At 65.7% G+C, this 18,280-nt stretch overlaps 1 protein-coding gene across 6 annotated transcripts in view; it reads left to right on the top strand.

The window, feature by feature from the left end:
* CBFA2T3 (CBFA2/RUNX1 partner transcriptional co-repressor 3) overlaps positions 1-18,280 on the top strand; it is an 81,735-nt gene that overhangs the window by 45,676 nt on the left and 17,779 nt on the right. For 3 of the 6 annotated variants that reach the window (XM_042918590.1, XM_042918592.1, XM_042918587.1), the window contains 2 exons: positions 14,485-14,631; positions 17,541-17,618. In XM_042918590.1, coding sequence (XP_042774524.1) covers positions 14,511-14,631; positions 17,541-17,618 — 199 coding nt within the window. In that variant the 5' untranslated portion in view covers positions 14,485-14,510. Of the gene's footprint in view, positions 1-6,345; positions 6,478-11,835; positions 11,862-14,484; positions 14,632-17,540; positions 17,619-18,280 lie in introns of those variants that run through there. The other 3 variants (XM_042918588.1, XM_042918589.1, XM_042918591.1) reach the window with 3 other exon arrangements.

The following is an 18,280-nucleotide window of genomic DNA, read 5'->3' as shown; positions in this document are numbered from 1 at the left end:
TTTGCCAGCGGCACCCGCTCTTAGGGTGTCCCCGATCCCCTGCAGACGGGCCGTCCTGGGCGAGATCCAGGCCCCGCTCCCCCGGCAAAAGGGCGCCGAGATGTGAGGGGGTGCCCTGAAGGCCCGTCCTCCGTCTTCAGTGCCTGAGGGACAGGAGGGCCTCTGCCTTCCTCGCGGGGAGCCAGGGGCCCCGGGAAGAGGTGCCCGCGCAACAGCCCCAGATCGGGGGAATCCCGGCTGGCGCTTTGCCACCACCTCCCTGCCACCCTCCTCCACCAGGAGCCAGACACATTCCAGATCCTTGCCAAGCTGGGGGAGGGACCGCACTCGCTTTCCTACTCCCAGCCGTCCTTTCTGCTGCCTGCGTGTAATTAACAGAGTAATTAAAAACAGGATGAGTTAATTGGTATTCATTTATGTGGCAGATGTTTTTAATTGAGGCAGGAAACAATTTACCTGTTTACATAAACAATGGCAAAGCCAGGCTTGTAAAACACATTTTTAAAAATATTTTCCTCCCCTTTCCTAAAAAGAACTGAAATCCGTCGGTCTCCCCGGTGCCTGGGTGTGAGAGCGAGCAGGCCCCACCTCGAGGGAGGCCTGGGGGGAAGGGGGGGCCGAGAGGAAACATCTGTTTAAAAGGTCTGCTTCCAGAGGACGCTGTTTTCTTTCAATTCAGAGAAAGGAGGTGTTGTTCCCAGGTCGTGGGGACACCGGCTCTCGGTGGCGCCTCCCTAGATGGCTCTGGGGAGCAGGGGACCCTGTTTGGGCAGAAGGCGGGCAGGCAGGTGGGCGCCCCTCTGGCAGGAGGGGAGGAGCACCCTTTCCACCTGAAGTCTGGCGCCTGGGGCGGGGGGATACGTGCTGGGGCCGTGCGTCTTGCACGGACACTGCACCACGTGGAGTCGAATGGAGCGAAAGTACAGATTAGGTTCCTCGTCACGCGGCCGCCTTGCTCATGGTGCCCCTGATTCACGGCCCTAGAACCTTCCGCGGTAGTCACAGGAGCTCTCGGCGATGAAGGACCCGCATGCGCCAGCGAACAGTGGCCCCGGCCCGACCTGCCCCGTCCTGCCCTGTCCTCGTCCCCCCGGGGCTGCAGGCAGGCCGGGTGAGCCAGTGTCCAGGGAGAGCCCAGGAGCCCCGCAGAGGCAACGAGCGTTCCGGAAGTTCCCAGGTGTAGGCTGGCCCCAAGTTGGCACTTACTGTATGCCTGGCGGCGGTGCTGGTTTCGCTCTGATCCCGTTAACTCTCCAAGGAAGAGCTAACCACGCCCGCGTCCGGGCACCGGGCAAGGAGACCCCGCGTCCTCGGACGCGCACGAGCCCAGCGGAGAAAGGCCCCGGGCGGAGTCTTGCCGGAGTTTGCCTTTTCTTAAAGGGTGAGCACGCACAGGGTGTATCCGCACGGAAACATCCGAAGCATCCACAAGAATCGTCCACAGAGGCCACTTGGGGTGGCGGGCGGAGGGCTGGGGACCCCGTTCCCCCGTCCCCGTGTCTTTGCCGGTGGAGCATTGCCGGAGCGGGGTTCTCCTCCCTGCCCGTGGCGGCCCGTCACCGCGGGCACGTTGCCGACTTCTCTGGAAGTAGGGTAAGTAGCAGGACCTGTGACCAGGGCCTGTGACCAGACCTCGGCCGGGGATGCGCAGCGAACGCGCAGAAATTCTTGGCACTGAAAGCTGGGGAGAGCGATCCCCTTGAGGCTCATGGCAGCACCTGCCCTGGCAGAGTCTGGGCTGTGCCTTCTGGGTGACGTACGGCTAGAGTTTCCGGGACATTTTGATGGCTCCTGGGGCACGAAGACGGAATGTTCCAGAATCCACCAGGGAGAGGGCCCCGCAGAATGTGGTCAGTAGCCACCATGAGGCGGGCTCAGTTCCCTCCCTCCTGGAGGTGCTGCGAGACCACCCAGCCTCCAGGCCCCTCCTGCGTTGCGGCGGTTAAATCATAAAATGAACCACAGCCGTGGATGTCTGAGGAGGTGAGCGGGGACCACAGGCCCTTCTTCAATGCTGTGTGACCTGGGGCCAGGACCTGAACCTCTCCGAACATCTGGGAAGTGAGGGCCTCCCGGGTGCTATAAGCTGTGAGCGGTGGCGTGTCGGGCTGGCCTCCTGCCTTTACCAAGTGCTCTGCCAGAGGAGGCCTGAATCTGCCAGCAACCCAAACCCCACGGAGGCGGAGGCAGGAGGACCGCCCTGGGATGTCCGCGGCGGGAGACCCCGGGGATGCGTGTGCCCCTGGGAGGGGCCGGGAGCCACGGGTCTGGCCCTTCCCGGGTCCCGGGCCCATAGAGGCTCCCTGCATCGGGCATGACGGCTGTGAGGGGCCGACTCTCGCCACAGCTCAGGCGCACCTGCTGACGGTTCCTCCTCATCACAGTAGAGAGGGAACATCAGCGCCAGCCTGGGGACAGTCAGCCCAGCTGCCTCCTGGTGCCCCGGCCTCCCCCTGGGCGGGTGTCTCCAGCGCCTCCCTGCCCCCGCTCCTGTTTGAGGGTCTGTTTGCACGGTGTCTCCCGGGGTCCCTCAGGGGCTGTCTCCAGGGGCTGTGTCTGCACCCCTCGGGGGAGACCGTGAGGCTCAGAGAGGTCGCCGCGTCCTGGGTGCCACACTCTCGTCTGCATTCGTGTCTCTTGCGTGCACGTGACAGGTGAACAGGTCCACACGGGTCACGCACACACGAGGGTGGCCGTTCTGTGGCTGGGGGCTGGCGGGAGAATCGCCTGGCACTCGGGGAAGGGCCCTCGGTTGGACACCCGTGCAGGACACAGCGCCAGGGTCTAATTGTCATTTAGCATTCATTCGGGCGGCGCTGTTATTTTAAATTCTGGAAGCTTTCCTCTGGAGATATCAAGGTGATACGCAGCCAATTTGCACATTTCTTAAACAATGAAAACACTTTGGGGATGAGTTAAGCCTTCCGTGGCGCCCCATTGCCAGCAGAGGAGAATCCTAAGCGCTTGGCCGGGTTTTCCAGACCCTCCACAGACTGGCTGGACCTTCTGTCGCGCCCCCCGCCGCTGCCCGCCGTGGATGCCCGCGCGGTGTGGTGCGTGGTGACTTCGGTCACCGTGCGTGCCTCCTTTCTCCGGGTGTGCGAACCCCACGGCCGCCAGGCTCCAGCCGCTCATCGCCGCTCCTGGAAGCTTCCCTGACACTGAACACCCCAGCCCAGGGTGTGCCCGCGGCCGTCTGTGCCCCTCCCCACTCGATCGGCCCCGTCAGAGGGCAGCCTGGCTAACTTACACCCCAGGGCGGAGGACCTCCCTGGTCTTCAAGTCCTTTTCCTAGCTAAGTGATCTGGGACCGAGATCTGTTTATTCACTTGGGTGACAGCTCCTAACTACCTGTCACTCCGTTATCCCTTTTGTGGCCGGAGGGGCAGTGCTGGTGGCTAGCGGGCAGTTTAAAAACAAATCAAGGGCAAGGTTTAAAGGGGCGGTGGCTAGTCCGGAAGAAAGAGACAAGGAAATCTTGCCCCCCTTCTCCCCAAGGGCAGTTTCCGTTTCCTTTCAGAGATTCTCTGAATATATATTCGGTTGCCTTTAAAAAACTCCAGGGGGGGTTGACATCCTTTCTTGGGGTCTCACCCCTCCCGTAGGAAACGGGCACGCAGGGACCCCACAGAGTCTGCCTGTGCCGCCCCCCCCCCCCGCCCGGCGCTCTGTCTCAGCCCCTCCCGGGGGACGACCAACGACTGGACCCTGCTGTTCAGGTCTCAGTGTACGTGTCCTTCACCCGGGAGGCCTCGCTGACTCTCCCCCACCCAGGGGAGGGCCCTCCTGGGGTCCCTGGCCCTCTCCCCGTTTTGTCCTAGCCAGGTGTGTGAGTCAAGAAGTCCTCGTGGGGTGCTCACGTAACGGGCGCTTGCTTGATCGTCAGAACAGCATCCCCCCCAGTGTGCAGACGAGGAAGTCGAGGCTCAGAAGAGCGAAGGGCCTTGGAAGGGCCACTCGAGACGAGAGGCCCCGAGCTAAACTCCACCCGCCCAACCCCAGGACTGGGCTTGTCCCACTACTGCACAGATCTGCGTGTCCGCCTGTCTGTCTGCCCGCCTTTGCACCCGTCCACCTGTCCCCTCGTGCGTTCCCTTGTCCGTCCGTCCACCTGCCCGTCCACCTGATACTCCCTCCTCTCTCTCTCTACTCATCCACCCGGCCAGTCGTGACAGCACACCCGTTGTCCCAGCCCAGTCACACTCAGGTGAGTGTGCCCGTGTGCAGATGGGCCCCGTCCCCTCGGTGGCCGACGTGCGCGGGAGGCCTGGGAGGGGGCTCCCGGAGCTCCCGGACCAGTGCCGGGCAGGGGGGGCACCCCTTCCTCCCGCTGCCCCTCCCCCCAGCAGGCGGCCAGGTGGCAGGGCGCCTCCCCCGCGGCTCTGAGGGAGCCGCTCGCTCTTGGCCGCGCAGCCCCGGCAGCTGGGCGAGGAATGCGCTCCCTTCACGCGCCAGCCGCAGGGCCCGCGGGCCGGCATCTGGGTCGCGTTTGCGGCCCCCTCTGGGGAGCACGGCAGCTCGGAGCCCTCGGCGCCCCCCTGCCCTCCAACCTCGCGCTCGCTCGGCGCCAGGAGGCCGCAGAAGGCGGGGACGCGTGCCCAGGAGGCCGTGCCCTCCCCGCTTGTTCGGGGGCGTCGGCGGCCCGGCCCCGACCCAGACTCTGAACCGCTGTCCCCCCGGGAGCCACGGCCGCCTCCTCGTGCCTCCTCCGCGCGTGCACTTGTTCACGAGGCGGAACGTCGTGCGCTTCTCCCCTCCTGGTTTGGACGCGCGGGTCGCCTTCCCTCGCGATTCGACGGTATTCCGTGGCGTCCTTTCCGCTCGCCCGCGAGGCTTCCGTCCCCCACACGGGAGCCGACGGCTCGCGCCCTCCGGGTGTGCCCGGTCGCCAGCGTCACCTGCCCCGGTCGCCGCGGCATTGGTACCGGCTCCCGACTCCCACGACGGGGCTGTCGCCACGTGACGTGAGTGGAGCTGCCCGGCGCGAGCTGTCTGGGGCCTGGCGTCGTTCACGCGGCCGCACGTGGGTGAGAGGCGGTCTCACGGGCTGCCGCGTGCGTCTGCTCTCCCCGCTCGCGCTCTTCCCCCGACGGGCCTCCCACGGCCCATTTGCCCCCGAACCTGATGAGCATTTGGATGGCTTCCAGCCTGGGCGTCTTGGCCAAGTGGCTGGAGGGCGCTTGCCGCCGAAGCCGCCGTGCCCGTGCTTGTGCGGGTTCTGTGGTGTGGTGGTTCGGGCTGGTCGATACTGAAGAGCAATTTCCAAAGCCAGGGCACCCACGGCGGGATGTTTGAGGTCCTGTAATGCTGCACCGACCAGAGAAGTTCCTTCACGGCCCTCTGCTGGGGCCACCTCGTTTGTCCCCTCTTGTCACGCTCCTAAACAACGCAGTGATCAACATCCTCAGAGATAACTCTCTGCCTGTGTCCCCGAGGGTTTCCCTAGAACGCATTCCCTAAGGGGAGCGTGGCCGTCCACGCTGAGACGCCACCGCAAGAGGAATGAGAAGCAGAGAGGCGGGAGTCTCTGGGTCAACTTCCCCTCGCGCGCTGTGATGGGATCCTGGCCCCCGAAGTCCCTTCCGGCTCCCAAATGGTTCTCAATACCACAGTGTATCAGTCAGGTTCTACTGTGTAACAAACCACCACAAAACTTAGCTGCTGAAACAACCACTGTGGTCTGGCTCCTAGTTCTTGGGGCGGGCAGGTTAGGCAGGTCCCCTGGGCACTCTTGGTCCCACCGGGCTTGCTTTCGGGTCTGTGGTCAGCAGACTGCGGGTGGGCCCTCGCGTGACCGGGGACTCAGCCGGGCCAGCTCTGCCCCACGAGAGTCCCGTCCTCCGGCAGGCTGACTGAACAAGAGAGCGAGCGCAGCAAACGCCCCCGTGTCCCGACTCAGAGTCGGCTGACGTCGCTTCTCACTTCCGCCACGTCTGGAGCCAGGCCCGGGGCCAGCCCGGACGCAGAGCAGGGGCCTCCCGGCCGTGTCGAGTACTTGGAAGAGTGGCAGTCACACAGCAAGGGGCGTGGGTCAGGGAGGGTGAAGGACTGAGGCCTTTTGTGATGCGTCCACCCCACAGGTGGGGGGGGGGTCTTAAGCTTACTGCTGCGGGGCAGGCTCCAAACGGCCCCGGTCCTCGGCACTTTGCGGGGTACTGCCGTGCTGCCTCCAAGTACAGCCTCGGAGCCGCCCCCAGCCGAGGCCTGCCCAGGCTCTGCCCGCCGCAGGGAGCCGAGCTGTCAAATGTGAGGAGGGTGGGGCCCAGGGCAACGCGAGGGCGGGCGGGCGGGGGCGCCGGTTCTCTCTCGGGGCCGGTCCACAGACCGTCGAGGGTGTGCCGCAGACCGGCCGCCTGCCCGGCACCGTCTGGGCTCCGTCTAGGGGTTAGCGGTCAGCGGGGAGATGGGCAGCGGACACGACAACCGACATGGGATGATCGCAGGTGCAGACAAGAGGCCCCAAGAGAATAAAGTCGGGTGAGGCGGCAGGACGGGCAGGGTGGGGCGGTTCTGGCTTGGGGGCCGGGCAAGGCTTCTCCTCCGAGGAGGGACATGTGAGCCAGAGCCGACTGACGAGGAGACAGCCTTGTGAAGGTCTGGGGAGCCCTCCAGCAGGTGCAAAGGCCTGCAGCAGGACAGGGGTGCTGGACAGGCAGGTGGCGGGGGAGGGCGGCCAGAGTGCGGGAGGCGTGGCGGGGTCCTGTCTGCCTGCCCCCCATCGGGCCCTGGGACACGAACTGGACGGTCCCGCCCCGTCTTCCCGGTTCCTGATGGGCCCAGGTCGGCCTGTAGAGAGTAAACGTGCCGTGCTTTTCCAGAGATGCTGGGAGGAGACAGGCCACATGTGTCTGGCATGAGGTCTCTGAGCCTGGGGCCACGTACCCAGGTCAGAAGCGGCGAGAGGGCCCGGCCTGGAGGGACCCCTGGGCTGGGGCTGCAGGCCGTTCAGGTGGGGTAGCATCTGGTCCAGTGTTGTGTCTCTCAGTGACAGACGGACCCTCCCACCCAGGCCGACCGGCTCCCTCCACTGCCGATGGGATGTCGTGACGCCTGCTTACGGCGGCCCGGACACCGCCCAGGGTCCCCTCTGTGGCTGCGAGGGGCCTTCCCTGTGGACCCCTCCCCCTTGGACACAGGCTCGCTGTCACCCCTGTGCGCACGTTCACAGGGAGGGACGAGCTCTGCGTGCACCAGCTCGGGACGTCAGCCTCAGAGCCGGACGCACGTGGGATCTGCCGTGTGGTGGCTGTGTGACCCCGGGGCAAGTGACAGCGCCACTCTGTGCCTCGGTTTCCCCACTGTACCTGGGGGCTCTAACACCTCATGGCGTTCCCAGGAGGAGTTGAGGAACAGAGGGTTTTCGGCGCCCGGAACACGAACAGCTCCCGGCAAAAGGGAGCGAGTTTAAAATCAAAGTTGTGGGGGTGTGCGGCACGTGGGGGCCAGCCCTTCCTCCCGGGACCCCGCAGCAGGGCCCCCCACGCGTGCGCACCTTTAGCAAGACGCCATGTCCGTGAGTGCTGGACTCTGTCCGTGGGTCACCCTTCTGTGACTCCTGGGGGTGGGGTCTCCCCGCCCTCCTTGTCAGGGGTGAAAACCAAGGCCCGGAGTAGAAAGGCCACTGACGGTCCAGCCAGGGGACAGAGACGGGACAGAGGAAGCCAACCAGAACCCTGGTTTGCGAAGCCCCTCTGGGCTCTGGCCCCAAACCACCCCCACCGCAGAAGCGGGAATTACGGGCCCCACGTACCAGTGGGTAAACCGAGGCTCAGAGATGTGCCGTTTTCCTGAGTTCACAGTTGTTCGCAGAGCAGGATGGGAGCCCCGCTCTCCTGAGTCCCAGCCCGGCTTTGTTGCCGTGGTGACCTGTGACCTCTGCCACTGGCCACACAGGCCCAGGGGGTCACGGGGTCCCTGAGGCCGGGCAGGCCGGGGTGGCCCAGCACCGTGCCGTGGGCAGGGCAGCGTCCGCAGAGCTCACAGCCAGAGGAACGACCCCCAGGGCCACGTGGAGGCTCTGGACGGCCGTGGCTCTAAGACACAGAAAGCCCGCTGCGACCAGCGGAGGGGAACATACCAATCCCTGTATTTTCATATTATTTCTTGTTCCTCCGGCCGCAGAGGCTGTAAGAGAAAGCAGATGTGGGAAGCACCTGGGACTCATCAGGGCTGCACCCCCCCCGACCCCAAAAATCCTGAGCGGCTTTTCTGGGGATCAAAGACAAGCCTTCCCTCTGACCTTGGCCCAGGAGCCTCCTGGTCAAGCCCACCCGTCTGGGCATGGAGGGTCACCCAGTGTCCTGGGTTCGCCCTGAAGGCAGGCAGCCCCCCCCCCCCCCCCCACCAAGCCCCTTCGTCTCTTCCTCAGCCTGGTGGCTCCCATCTGTCGCCGGTCAGACCCTTCTGAAATGTGTGTCTTCCTAGGAATTCACGCCTCATTTTTCCTGTTTATCCCACACACGCCCATAGCCGAGGAGCCCTTGCTCCCGCACCAGTCAGAGAGGCTTTGGAGAGACCCCCAGGGCCGAGAGCAAGGTCCCCACTGCAAGGGGGTGGCTGTGAAGGAGGAGGGGCACTTGAGGGGCAGGACGGCACAGGTCTGGGGGCTCAGTGCCCCCTCCTCCACGAGAGATCTCTTGCCCCAGTCTGCACCGCTCCCCGGGGAACCACACATCCTGTGTGAACTGCTGGCCGCCTCCTGGGCCCAGGCCCTGCACAGAGCCCCGCGGCCCCCGAGGGGATGATGGTCTCCGCGGAGGGGGCCCCTCGGCCTTCCCTGCAGGGACCTTCCCGCCCCACCCTGCAGCCCTGCCTCTCACAGCTCTCCGGCCGAGCCCCTTTCCCACGTGGCCAGGAAACCCACTGGACCGAGTGAGCCACAGCGGATGCCCACGCCCCCCGTGGGCACAGAGGCCTTGGAGGTGCTGAGCCCTCGGGGGGGCGGCTGCACAGACCGGGGGCGCGGCTCTGGGCCTTACAGGGCTGCGGGCCGCTGGGGAGACCGTGTGCCTGGCGGCTGTCCCCCGCCCGCTGGCCTCACTGGGGTCCACGTGCGAACGCACCCTTGAGCCCCCCGTGGGTCCCGCCCTCCGGGGAGCACGTGTGGCTTCTTGTCTCCTCCGTGGGTGTGGAGTCGGGCTTGTAATTAGAAGGGGGCTTTGGGCCCCACGTGGAGCCGCTGTCCGAGAGAGGAGGGACAGGCAGAGCCCTGGCCTCCCGCCTTCCGTCCCCTCGTCTTTCCGGTGCGCAGTGCTGCGGGTGCTGAGGGCGGTGGGGACGTGGCTACGCGGCAGCTGGGGCGCGATCGTGTGTGGCCCCGAACGCCACACGGCAGCTTGACCCCCACAGGGAGGGAAGTAGGGAGCCACTGCGGGTCCCTGTGGGGCGCCTCTCTTGCTGTGTGATGCTGGGCCTCAGTGTCCCCACTGGAAAGTGGGCGATGGGAGTGTCCTCCTCAGGGGCAGGCGTGTGAGGAGGGCGCACTCACCACCCGCACTCGGGGTTCCGGAAGCCCGGGCCCAGCCCGGACGGACAGACCAGGGGCTTCTGACAGGCAGAGCTACCCCGCTCCGGGGTGGGGCTGCCCAAAGGGGCGGCTGGAGGGTCTGCAGGGGACAGGCCCCTGCTCTTCCCTCGGAGCTGCCCAGCCCTCGCGGAGTGCTGCGCGCTCCCCTCGAGGCACCCCCGGGCTCTCCCCGGGGCAGGCTGGGCTCCAGACCCTCCAGCGGGGCAGACACGCAGGGGGCCAGGACTCAGACCTGCTGAAAGGGAGCGGGTGAGGCGCGGAGGCTGCCGTCACGAACTGCTCCCCCCTGGATTCTCCTGGCGGTAATTCAAGTATGTACAGAGCGCCTACTGTGTGCCCAGCGCGGTTCTAGATACTCGGCCTCACTGAGAGAGAAGGTTGCCTTTGGGCAAAGACGCAGGGGAGGTAAGCTCACGATACCATGAAGGTATCTGGGGGAAAGACTCCCTGGCAGAGGGAACAGCCCGTGCAAAGGCCCTGAGGCAGGAGCACTTGAGTAGACTCGGAGGGGGAGGTGTGGGAGATGAGGGTGGAGAAGGGCCGGGCCAGGCACGAAGGAGCCCATGGGCGCTCTCGGGGTGCTGGCTGAGGGGCAGGGAAGCCACTTTGGGTTTTTTGGGTTTTTTTGTTTTTGTTTTTTTTTAATTTTTTTTTATGTTTATTTCTGAGACAGAGAGAGACAGAGCATGAGTGGGGGAGGGGCAGAGAGAGAGGGAGACACAGAATCTGAAGCAGGCTCCAGGCTCTGAGCTGTCAGTCAGCACAGAGCCCGACGCGGGGCTCGAACTCACAAACTGCAAGATCATGACCTGAGCGAAAGTCGTCGCTCAACCGACTGAGCCACCCAGCTGCCCCCATCCACTTTGTACCAGTTTTGGGGAACACATCTTGGCCCTGTGGTTCCCAAGAAAGGCAGGCGTATGGGTTTACGTTGGCTGGGGTTTTAGAATATTGCCTGCTGTCGGGCCAGGGGCAGAAGCTGGGAATTCAGGGACAGGTCCGGCCCCCGGCTCTGCCCCTCACCTGCCCTGTGGAGCCCTCACCTTTCGGGGACAGTGAGGACGGGTCCTCACCGGGAAGTGGAGCACACCGTGAGGCTGGTCTTGACCGGACGACCTTGGAGGGGGGCTTGAGTGGCCGAAGGGGAAATAGGCACCGGTTGCAAACGTGGGTTTCCCTTTGGCCTCGGCACCACCAGAGCCACCGAGATCGCGGCGCATTCTTAGCACTCGTCCCACACCCCTACGTACAGATGTGGACACTGAGGCTGGGGGGCAGCGTGCCCAGAGTCCTTGCCGCACCCCCGGGTTCTGCCCTCTGCAGAGGGGGTGAGGGGGCCTGCACGGAGCTTCCGGAGCCCTGCAAAGGCTTCTGCTCTGCTACTTGTGAGGCTGGCCTCTCTCTCATCCTGGGAACTCGAGAGGGGCTCGGAACCTTTGTGGCCCCCCCTCCGGCCGGCGCATCAGTTCCAGGGGAGGGGCCTGGGCTGCGGCCTCATCCCGGGATGGCAGGGCCCTGAAGGCGGGCCTGCCTGGTCCTGACAGGGGGCACGTCCCAGGACTCCACGGACAGACTGGTTTCTGGGGCCAGACGGCCTGGGTTTGCGGCCAGCTTCCCCTCCCTATACCGGGTTTCCTCACCTGCCCACCTCATATGCTTATTGTGGGGTGAGCTGAGGTGATTCGTGTGAAGTGCCCAGGTCAAGGCCCAGCGTGCACTCAGGACTTTATCACCATGGCTTTGTTACCTACCTGTCAATACCGGTCCCTGCCGGTGCAAAGGCCCTGAGGCAGGTTACCTGCCCACGTTCCTACTTTCTCATGACCTTTGTAAGGGTCAGGTGAGGTACCAGCAGAAATCAGACCCAAATGATCAAAGCAGGGGCTTATTACTTCTGGCAGCAATACAGACTTGAGGCAGGCAGAGGAAGGTTCTAGAACCCAGGGCTGGGAGCTCTGGGTTGTGGCCAGTTCTCAGCCAGGCCGGGCGGGCTGGGAACCACAGCCGGACAGGGACAGTGATGGATGGGGTGGCTTGTTCCGGCACATTCCATGTTCTTTCCCACCGGCTCCGCCCGGCCTCGGAGAGCTGCTTCCTCTGCGGACGGATTAGAGACATTCAGCCGGGGACTGGATACGCTGTCTGGGAAAGACGCAGGGTCTCCCATGGGCCTGTGGCGTGTGGGCTGAGGTCTGGGAATGTTCTCAAGGGGGGTGGGGGGGAGGCAAGGCTGGCGGTGGGGGCCACAGCGCCTCCGCTCGCTGGGACGCCCAGGCGTGAGCCGACTCGTGCGCTTCCAGACCCGCACCGGGTCCCCGGCCCCCCAGCGTGCCAGGTGGGAGCCGCCACAAAGAGAGCCCCCGTGGGGTGGTGGACGGGCAGTCAGAAGAGGGAGGGACCGCGGGTTGCAGGCGGGTAGATGAGCTGCCCGGGGCATACCCGGACCGCTACTCTGCCGTGTGAGCTGAGCAGGTCAGCTGGCCTCTCTGTGCCTTGGCTTCCCCACCGGAAAGTGGAGACGAGAAGAGCCGCTGAGGGCTGTGGGAAGTCACACAAGCCGCGGTTCTGGGCCCTTCCTCAGAGGAAGACCAGGCTCCCGGCTCACCAGCTGTTCCACAGCCCCCTGCCGAATTTCATCGACCGCTCGTGTGCACGGACCGCTACCCCACCTGTAGAGGAGTAGAGAGACTCAGAGGGGTGCAGGGGCTTGCCTCAGGTCACACAGCCAGGGAGCAGTAGAGCCGGGACTCAAACCAGCTTCGCGAGACTCACGAGGCCCCTGTGCTTGTCACCCCCGCCCCTGCGGCCTCTTCTGGAAGGATGCGTGGTGGTGACACTGAGCCCGCTCGCCGTGTGCCCTCGGCAGACGCCGCACGTCTCTGTGCCCGTGAATCAGGGCCCCGGCAGCCGCCCCCCGCCCCCCGGGCTCCGGGGCAGAGAGCAAGCCGTGGGCGCTCGCGTGTGTCCTCCGTGATGCACGTCCGTGGGATGAGTGTGGCCACGAGCCAGGTGCTCACAGGCGGGGGGAGACTCCACGCGACCCGGTGTGCTGGCCCCTGGCACCCACCTGAGGGTAGCCCCTGAGGGCCCGGCTCGTGATAAACAGGTGCCGTGTGAGGGGCGGGCGGGCAGGCGGGCGGCTCTGGTGGGTTCCCTCCGCCCTCTCCTGTGGGCAAAGCCGAAATGAAGCCCCCGGCGTGGAAGGGCTTTGGAGAGTGGGAACAGGCCGCACGTCCCCCGTGTCCCAGCCTGGCATCTGAACCCCGCCCCCCCAGGCCCCGCCCGGGTGACATGTCAGACGGTAGGGGGGGGGGGGGCCGGGTCTGCACCCCACAGGGTGTCCCGGGGCCCACGGTGGCCGGCGCATTTGCCTTCTTTGGTTGTCACCAGGGACTGGCCGCCGGCCCCGTGGCCAGGCGGCGTTGACGGGCCCCCACAGCTGCAGCACACGTGTGCGCGGCCGTCAGCTCCCTGACAGCGGGCGCAGGGGGCAGGGCGCCCGGCGGGAGGGAGGCCAGCGGCTGCAGCTGAGTGGACAGCAGGTGCGCGTGGCCGGGGCGGCTGCTGCTGACCGATTGCCTCCCTGCCCCGTGGGGCCCGGCGGGGAGGGGCCCTCCTCAGTGTCGGGGCCCGGGGCCCCGGGGCAGAGGGCTGTCACGGCCCCACGGGCGCTGAGGGCCACGGGCATCTCGGCTCTGTGAAGGGGGGGGTGGGGACGGGGCCGTGCCGTGCCGGGCACGGGACGGCAGTGAGTGCCGTCGTCGGCGTTGTTGGTCTCCGTCCCCGGAGGCTGGCTGTCCCCGGACGCGCGCGTGCATCTGTGGGTCCTGGTCCCGCGGGGCCCCTGGGAGAGGAGACACGAGACGCAGTGACGCACAGACGGCCCGCAGGTGTGGAGCCCCGGCCCCGGGCGAGACCCCCTCGGTGTCAGCAGGGTGATCTCAGGGCAGCGGCTGGGGCAGCGTGGGCTGTGCCCCGGGAGCAGGTAGAGGATGCCGGCCCGGATGGCCTTGAGCGGCGGGGCCACCCCGACTCCCAGCCACCGCTCTGAGCTTTTTTGACCCGCCCAGGCACTGGCTGACCTGAGTTAAGGCAGATGGGGGGGGGGGGGGGGGCGGGCAGGGCCTCGGTTTCGCGGCGTCTGCACCTGACCCTCAGCAGAGCTGCACGTGGCAATCTCAACAGTGTCCGGGGGCACCCAGCCCACTGGTGTGGGGCCCCCACGTTGAGCGGCCAGGCCTAGAACAGCCTGACGTTGGCCGTGCCCTTGGCCAGCCGGGCCCAGGAACTACCCAGGCCAGCAGAGGGTATCGGAGGGGTTTTCCACCCCACGGGGTGGGTCAGCCTCCCAGACCTTCCTGGGGAGACCCCTCTACACGAGACTTTTCACATCTGAGAGCTGATGGGGCTCTGGGAGCCACGGTTTCCAGGGGCCCCACGCACCTGCAGCAGCCCCCACCTGGGACCTTGTTAGAAGTGCAGATTCGTGGGCTTTTCCCCAGACCTGCCGCATCAGAAATGGGGACGGACGCCCTCCAGGAGATGCGCACGGCTGCCCAGGGGGGGCAGGAGGGGGGCGGGTGACGCAAAACCCCCCGGGCCGCGGGGCAGTAGACCCCAGCTCCCCAGTGAGGACCCCAGCCCCGTTCCGGCTGACCCAGGATTCTCCCCATCACACCCTCCAGCCCCCCTGAAGTGGGCTGACCCGAGCCTGACCTCTGATCCCAGGTGGGTGGGATATCAGCCACCTGAGAACACGGCTGGGGCTCATCTGCGCCTGGGAGTCGGGCCGGCTCTGTGGGCAGGTCCGGGAGCCGCCCGGTGATCGCCTGGGGGTCCGCCCGGACCCCCGGCGGCGTCGGCCCGACCCCCGCGCGGCTCCCTCCCCTCCTCTCAGCCTGCTTCACCGCGTCTCTCTTCTTCTCCCCTCCCCCGTGGCCCCGGTGGCCCCCCCACAGTGGACGGGAAGGACAGGACAGCAGCGATGCCCGACTCTCCCGCCGAGGTGAAGAGTCAGCCCCGCTCCACGCCTCCCAGCATGCCGCCCCCGCCGCCTGCCGCGTCCCAGGGGGCCACTCGGCTCCCCTCCTTCACGCCGCACACAAGTGAGTAAAAGCCCACGGGGCACCGGCCGTGCAGAGCTCTTGGGGGCTCCGAGCGCCGCCGCGACCCGAGGCCCGTGCCGCGGGCCCTCTGCCCAGAAGCGCAAACGCCCGCCGTCGGGCCCTCGAGAGGGAGGAGCTCACCGTGGCTCACAGCCCGCGCTGGGAGGTTCAAATCCTAGCTCATCTACTTGGTGGCTGTGTGGCCTCGGGCGAGCTGCTTAGCCTCTCTGGACCCGGTGTTCCCCATCCATAAAGCGGGGCTGGCCACAGTCTCCGAGTCAGGGAGCTGCTGTGAGGACAAGGGAGTTGATACAGGCTCTTACCGAGCGGCCGGCACATCGTGAGTGTTTTATCAAAGTTGGCCGTTCTGCTTGGAGCTCAGAGAGGGACGGGGGGTCCCTACCGTCACACAGCACCTTACTCGAGGGCTCGTCAGAGGTGGCCCTGGGCTCAGATGCCAGGGGCTCCGCAGCCTGGCTGCAGCGGGGTGTGAGGGTGGCCGGGACCCGGGGTCAGCCGGAGCCTCGGCTGCAGGGCTGCGGTGGGCAGACTCGACCTTCGGGCCGTGTGTCCCCGGCCCGGGCCGATCCGGGCCGAGCGTCTCAGCGCACACAGCGTCTCCGGGGGGACTTCCTCAGTGCACGTGCCCCACCGGAGACCTGTTCCCTTGTGAGAAAATGGGTGACCGTGACCTCGGGGTCCCGTGCATTTGGGAAGGAGACCCCAGGCGTGGGCCGGGGGGAGCTCAGCGTTCCCGCCCCCGGGACCGGGGCTTAGCAGTGTGCCAGCAGCGGAGAGAATTCACACATGCCACCCGATCCCCCCTATTCAGAGGCCAGAAAGCCCCAGGCCTGGGGACGCTTTGCCAGACTTTGAAACCCAAGGGAAGCCCGTCTCTAGGAAGGGAGCTTCCAGTGCCCCAGCGTGATGGCAAGAGCCGCTTCTCTGGGACCTCAGACCACCCTCCTGCCCACCCAGAGCCCAGGATAGAGCGCAGGGACTGGCCCAGCTCCTTTTATCCCCGGTCGTGAACGGTACTGGTGCTGCCATTTGAGGCCAGGCAGCCGGGTTCTTTAGGGCTTGGGAGTGACCCAGCCTGCATCTGGAGAAGGGTGCTGGCCGTGGAGTCGGGAAAGGCGAGTTCAGGGCCGGGCCTGGCCGCTTGTTTGTAGGATGAGGGCTTTGAGCCAGTCTCCTGACCGCTCCAAGGTCTCCACCTGTGGTCTGGCAGGTGGAGAGATAGCCCGGGCCCCAGCTGGGGCGGGGGCAGCCCAGCTCACACAGGAGCTGTACCTTCCCTTGGCACGGAAGGTTCCAGCTCATCTTCCTACGGGGCCAAGTCTGAGCCAGGGTCCCCATGAGTGGTGGAGACTGAAATGAACCCTGGCCCACACCCCTGCCCGGGCAGGGGGGCGGGGGGGGGGGGGTGCGGGGCGGCGCTGCGCACTGGCGGCCCGCGGAGCCCAGGCCTGGGGTCTGCCTGCGGCGGCCGTGGCGGCCGGGGCCCGGCCGGGCTTCCTCTCACGCAGCCACCGGCCGGCTGTCTACCTGACCCCCGTCGCCTCGGGGAGAGGCTCCCGCCGCACGTAACCGCCCCGCCAGCAGCTTGCAAGAAACAAGACCGCCGGGCCGTCCGCCCGAAATGGCCACCCCAGCCTCCAGGGTCGGGGTCCAAGCCAGAGAGGTCAGCGGGCCGTTTGCCGGTCGGACCCAGGGCTCTGAGCCTGTCGCCCGAGCGTCAAGGGCACGTCCTACTTTCCCTCTTGGTCCAGGACCCGTGTTCCCGAAAGCACGGGTCTGGGAACAAGATGTTCCAGGTCAGGGACAGGGCTGGGGCCTGTGAGTGGCTCAGGGGCTCGCCCAAGGCCTTTCTGTCCTCCCCCAAGGGCACCGCCGGCTCACGTTTCTGGAGTGGAGGTCCCGGCTTCATCTAGGGCACGGAGGTTACCAGAGACCAGTGGTTCTTTCTTTTCTAAGCTGGCACGTTAATGTTGTCGGGCTTCTGGGTCTCTGGCCTCCTCGGGGGGCCTCAGAGTTGTTCCCTAACGCATGCAAATCCCTGAGAGCAGGTGGGTAGCTGCATCGTGCACCTGCCTGGTGGGGATGGAGCCTCTGCGCTCAGCCACGGATTCCTGCCCCGAGATCCCCCGGCTTCCCCAGGACCAGCCCATGAGCCAAGCCAGCCGGAGACTGGCCGTGAACCGTGGCTTGAGGCCTGTGGTTTTCCTTGATGACCGCCCTGGGCACAGACTCATTTGGGGGTTGAACTCTGGAGGTGGTCAGGATGGCTGAGATAACTCTGGGAAGGAATGCGAGCGGCTACTCTGCAGCTGGGAGGACCCTCAAAGGCCCATCCTGTCCTCGATTACCCCCGGTGACGGGGGGCTCACTCTCTGCCTGGGTGCAGCCTGTCTTCTTGTAGCTTCCACCTACTAATTTCCGCTCAGATCTCTTCCTGTTTGGTGCCTCCTCCCTTCGGGGTGGCTCAGTCCCGGGCTTTGTTTTGGAACCGCCATTGGCTTGTCTGTCCATGGAGACTTCAAGCCCTATGCGCACGTGCTCAGGTCCCTTGAACACGGTGCCAAGTGGGGTTACCAGGCACCTTCCAGGAAGAGAGCTTTTTAGGAACCAGGGTGTCCAACCCATGTCGATGGAGACCCCAAAATCCTTGTAGACCTCTAGAAGGTCCTTCTGGAAGTGACGCTAGGAGACCCCCCCGCCCCCGCCCAAACAACCCTGTTGCTTTACGGTGGAGGAAACTGAGGCCCAGAGATGGTGACTGAGTCCCGATCCCCAAAACTGCTGTCAAGAGGCAGAGGGGGAGGGGCCGACCGTGGGCGCCCCTCGGGGCAGCCCTGCCCACCCGCCCGCGCTTTCCTGACAGCGTGTTTTTCTTATTTTGCTTACAGATCGAGAGGACGGGCCCACGATGTCCCTGCCCCACGGCCGTTTTCATGGCTGCTTAAAATGGTCTATGGTCTGTCTTTGTAAGTAAAATAACAAAAACCTTGGCCTCCGGGAGGTCCTCCCCCCCGGCACCCTCTGCCCTGGGAAGGCCACGGCGGTTCACCCCGCTGCCTACACGCCCCCTTACTGCGTCTGCTGTGTCCGTTAGTCCCGCCTCCCTCACAGAGAAGAGGGGCCCGGGGGCCGGCACAGGAGAGCAGGGTGCAGACCCGAGTTCACAGCCAGCCCTGCCCTCGTGAGCTGTGTGGCCTCGGGCAGGCGGGCCGCCTCTCTGAGCTCCCTTTTCCCCAGCCACAAAACAGGGTGAATTAGGCAGAGCCCGGCATTGTGAGAAGGTCACATGTCAACAGCATGTCAGTAGCTCGGCCGTCTCAAGGGCAGGCCCCGGCCCCCACCTCTCCTGACAGCGTGCCCCGAGCAGGGACTACCACCTGTGCCTCAGTTTCCCCACCTGTGACATGGCCCCATCTGTCATCCCAGCACCTAGCGCCAAGGGCAATTGCACAGAGCCACGAGGGGCTGCTGGGCTCACACGGGGCCCGAACACGCCGGCCGCTCGGTGGCCAGTGGACATTCTGTCAGGGTCTCCGGCCGCAGGTGACACCCGTGACCGGAAGCGCTCGAGGGCCACACTCAGAATTTGTCAGCGAGTGGCTGCAGTCGGGACAGGCCCGACTTTACG

This window comes from Panthera leo, chromosome E2 (assembly GCF_018350215.1).
Source record: "Panthera leo isolate Ple1 chromosome E2, P.leo_Ple1_pat1.1, whole genome shotgun sequence".
NCBI classification, from domain to species: Eukaryota; Metazoa; Chordata; class Mammalia; order Carnivora; family Felidae; genus Panthera; species Panthera leo.
Note: the sequence above shows the minus strand (reverse complement) of the source record. Positions and strands in the feature narration are given on the sequence as shown.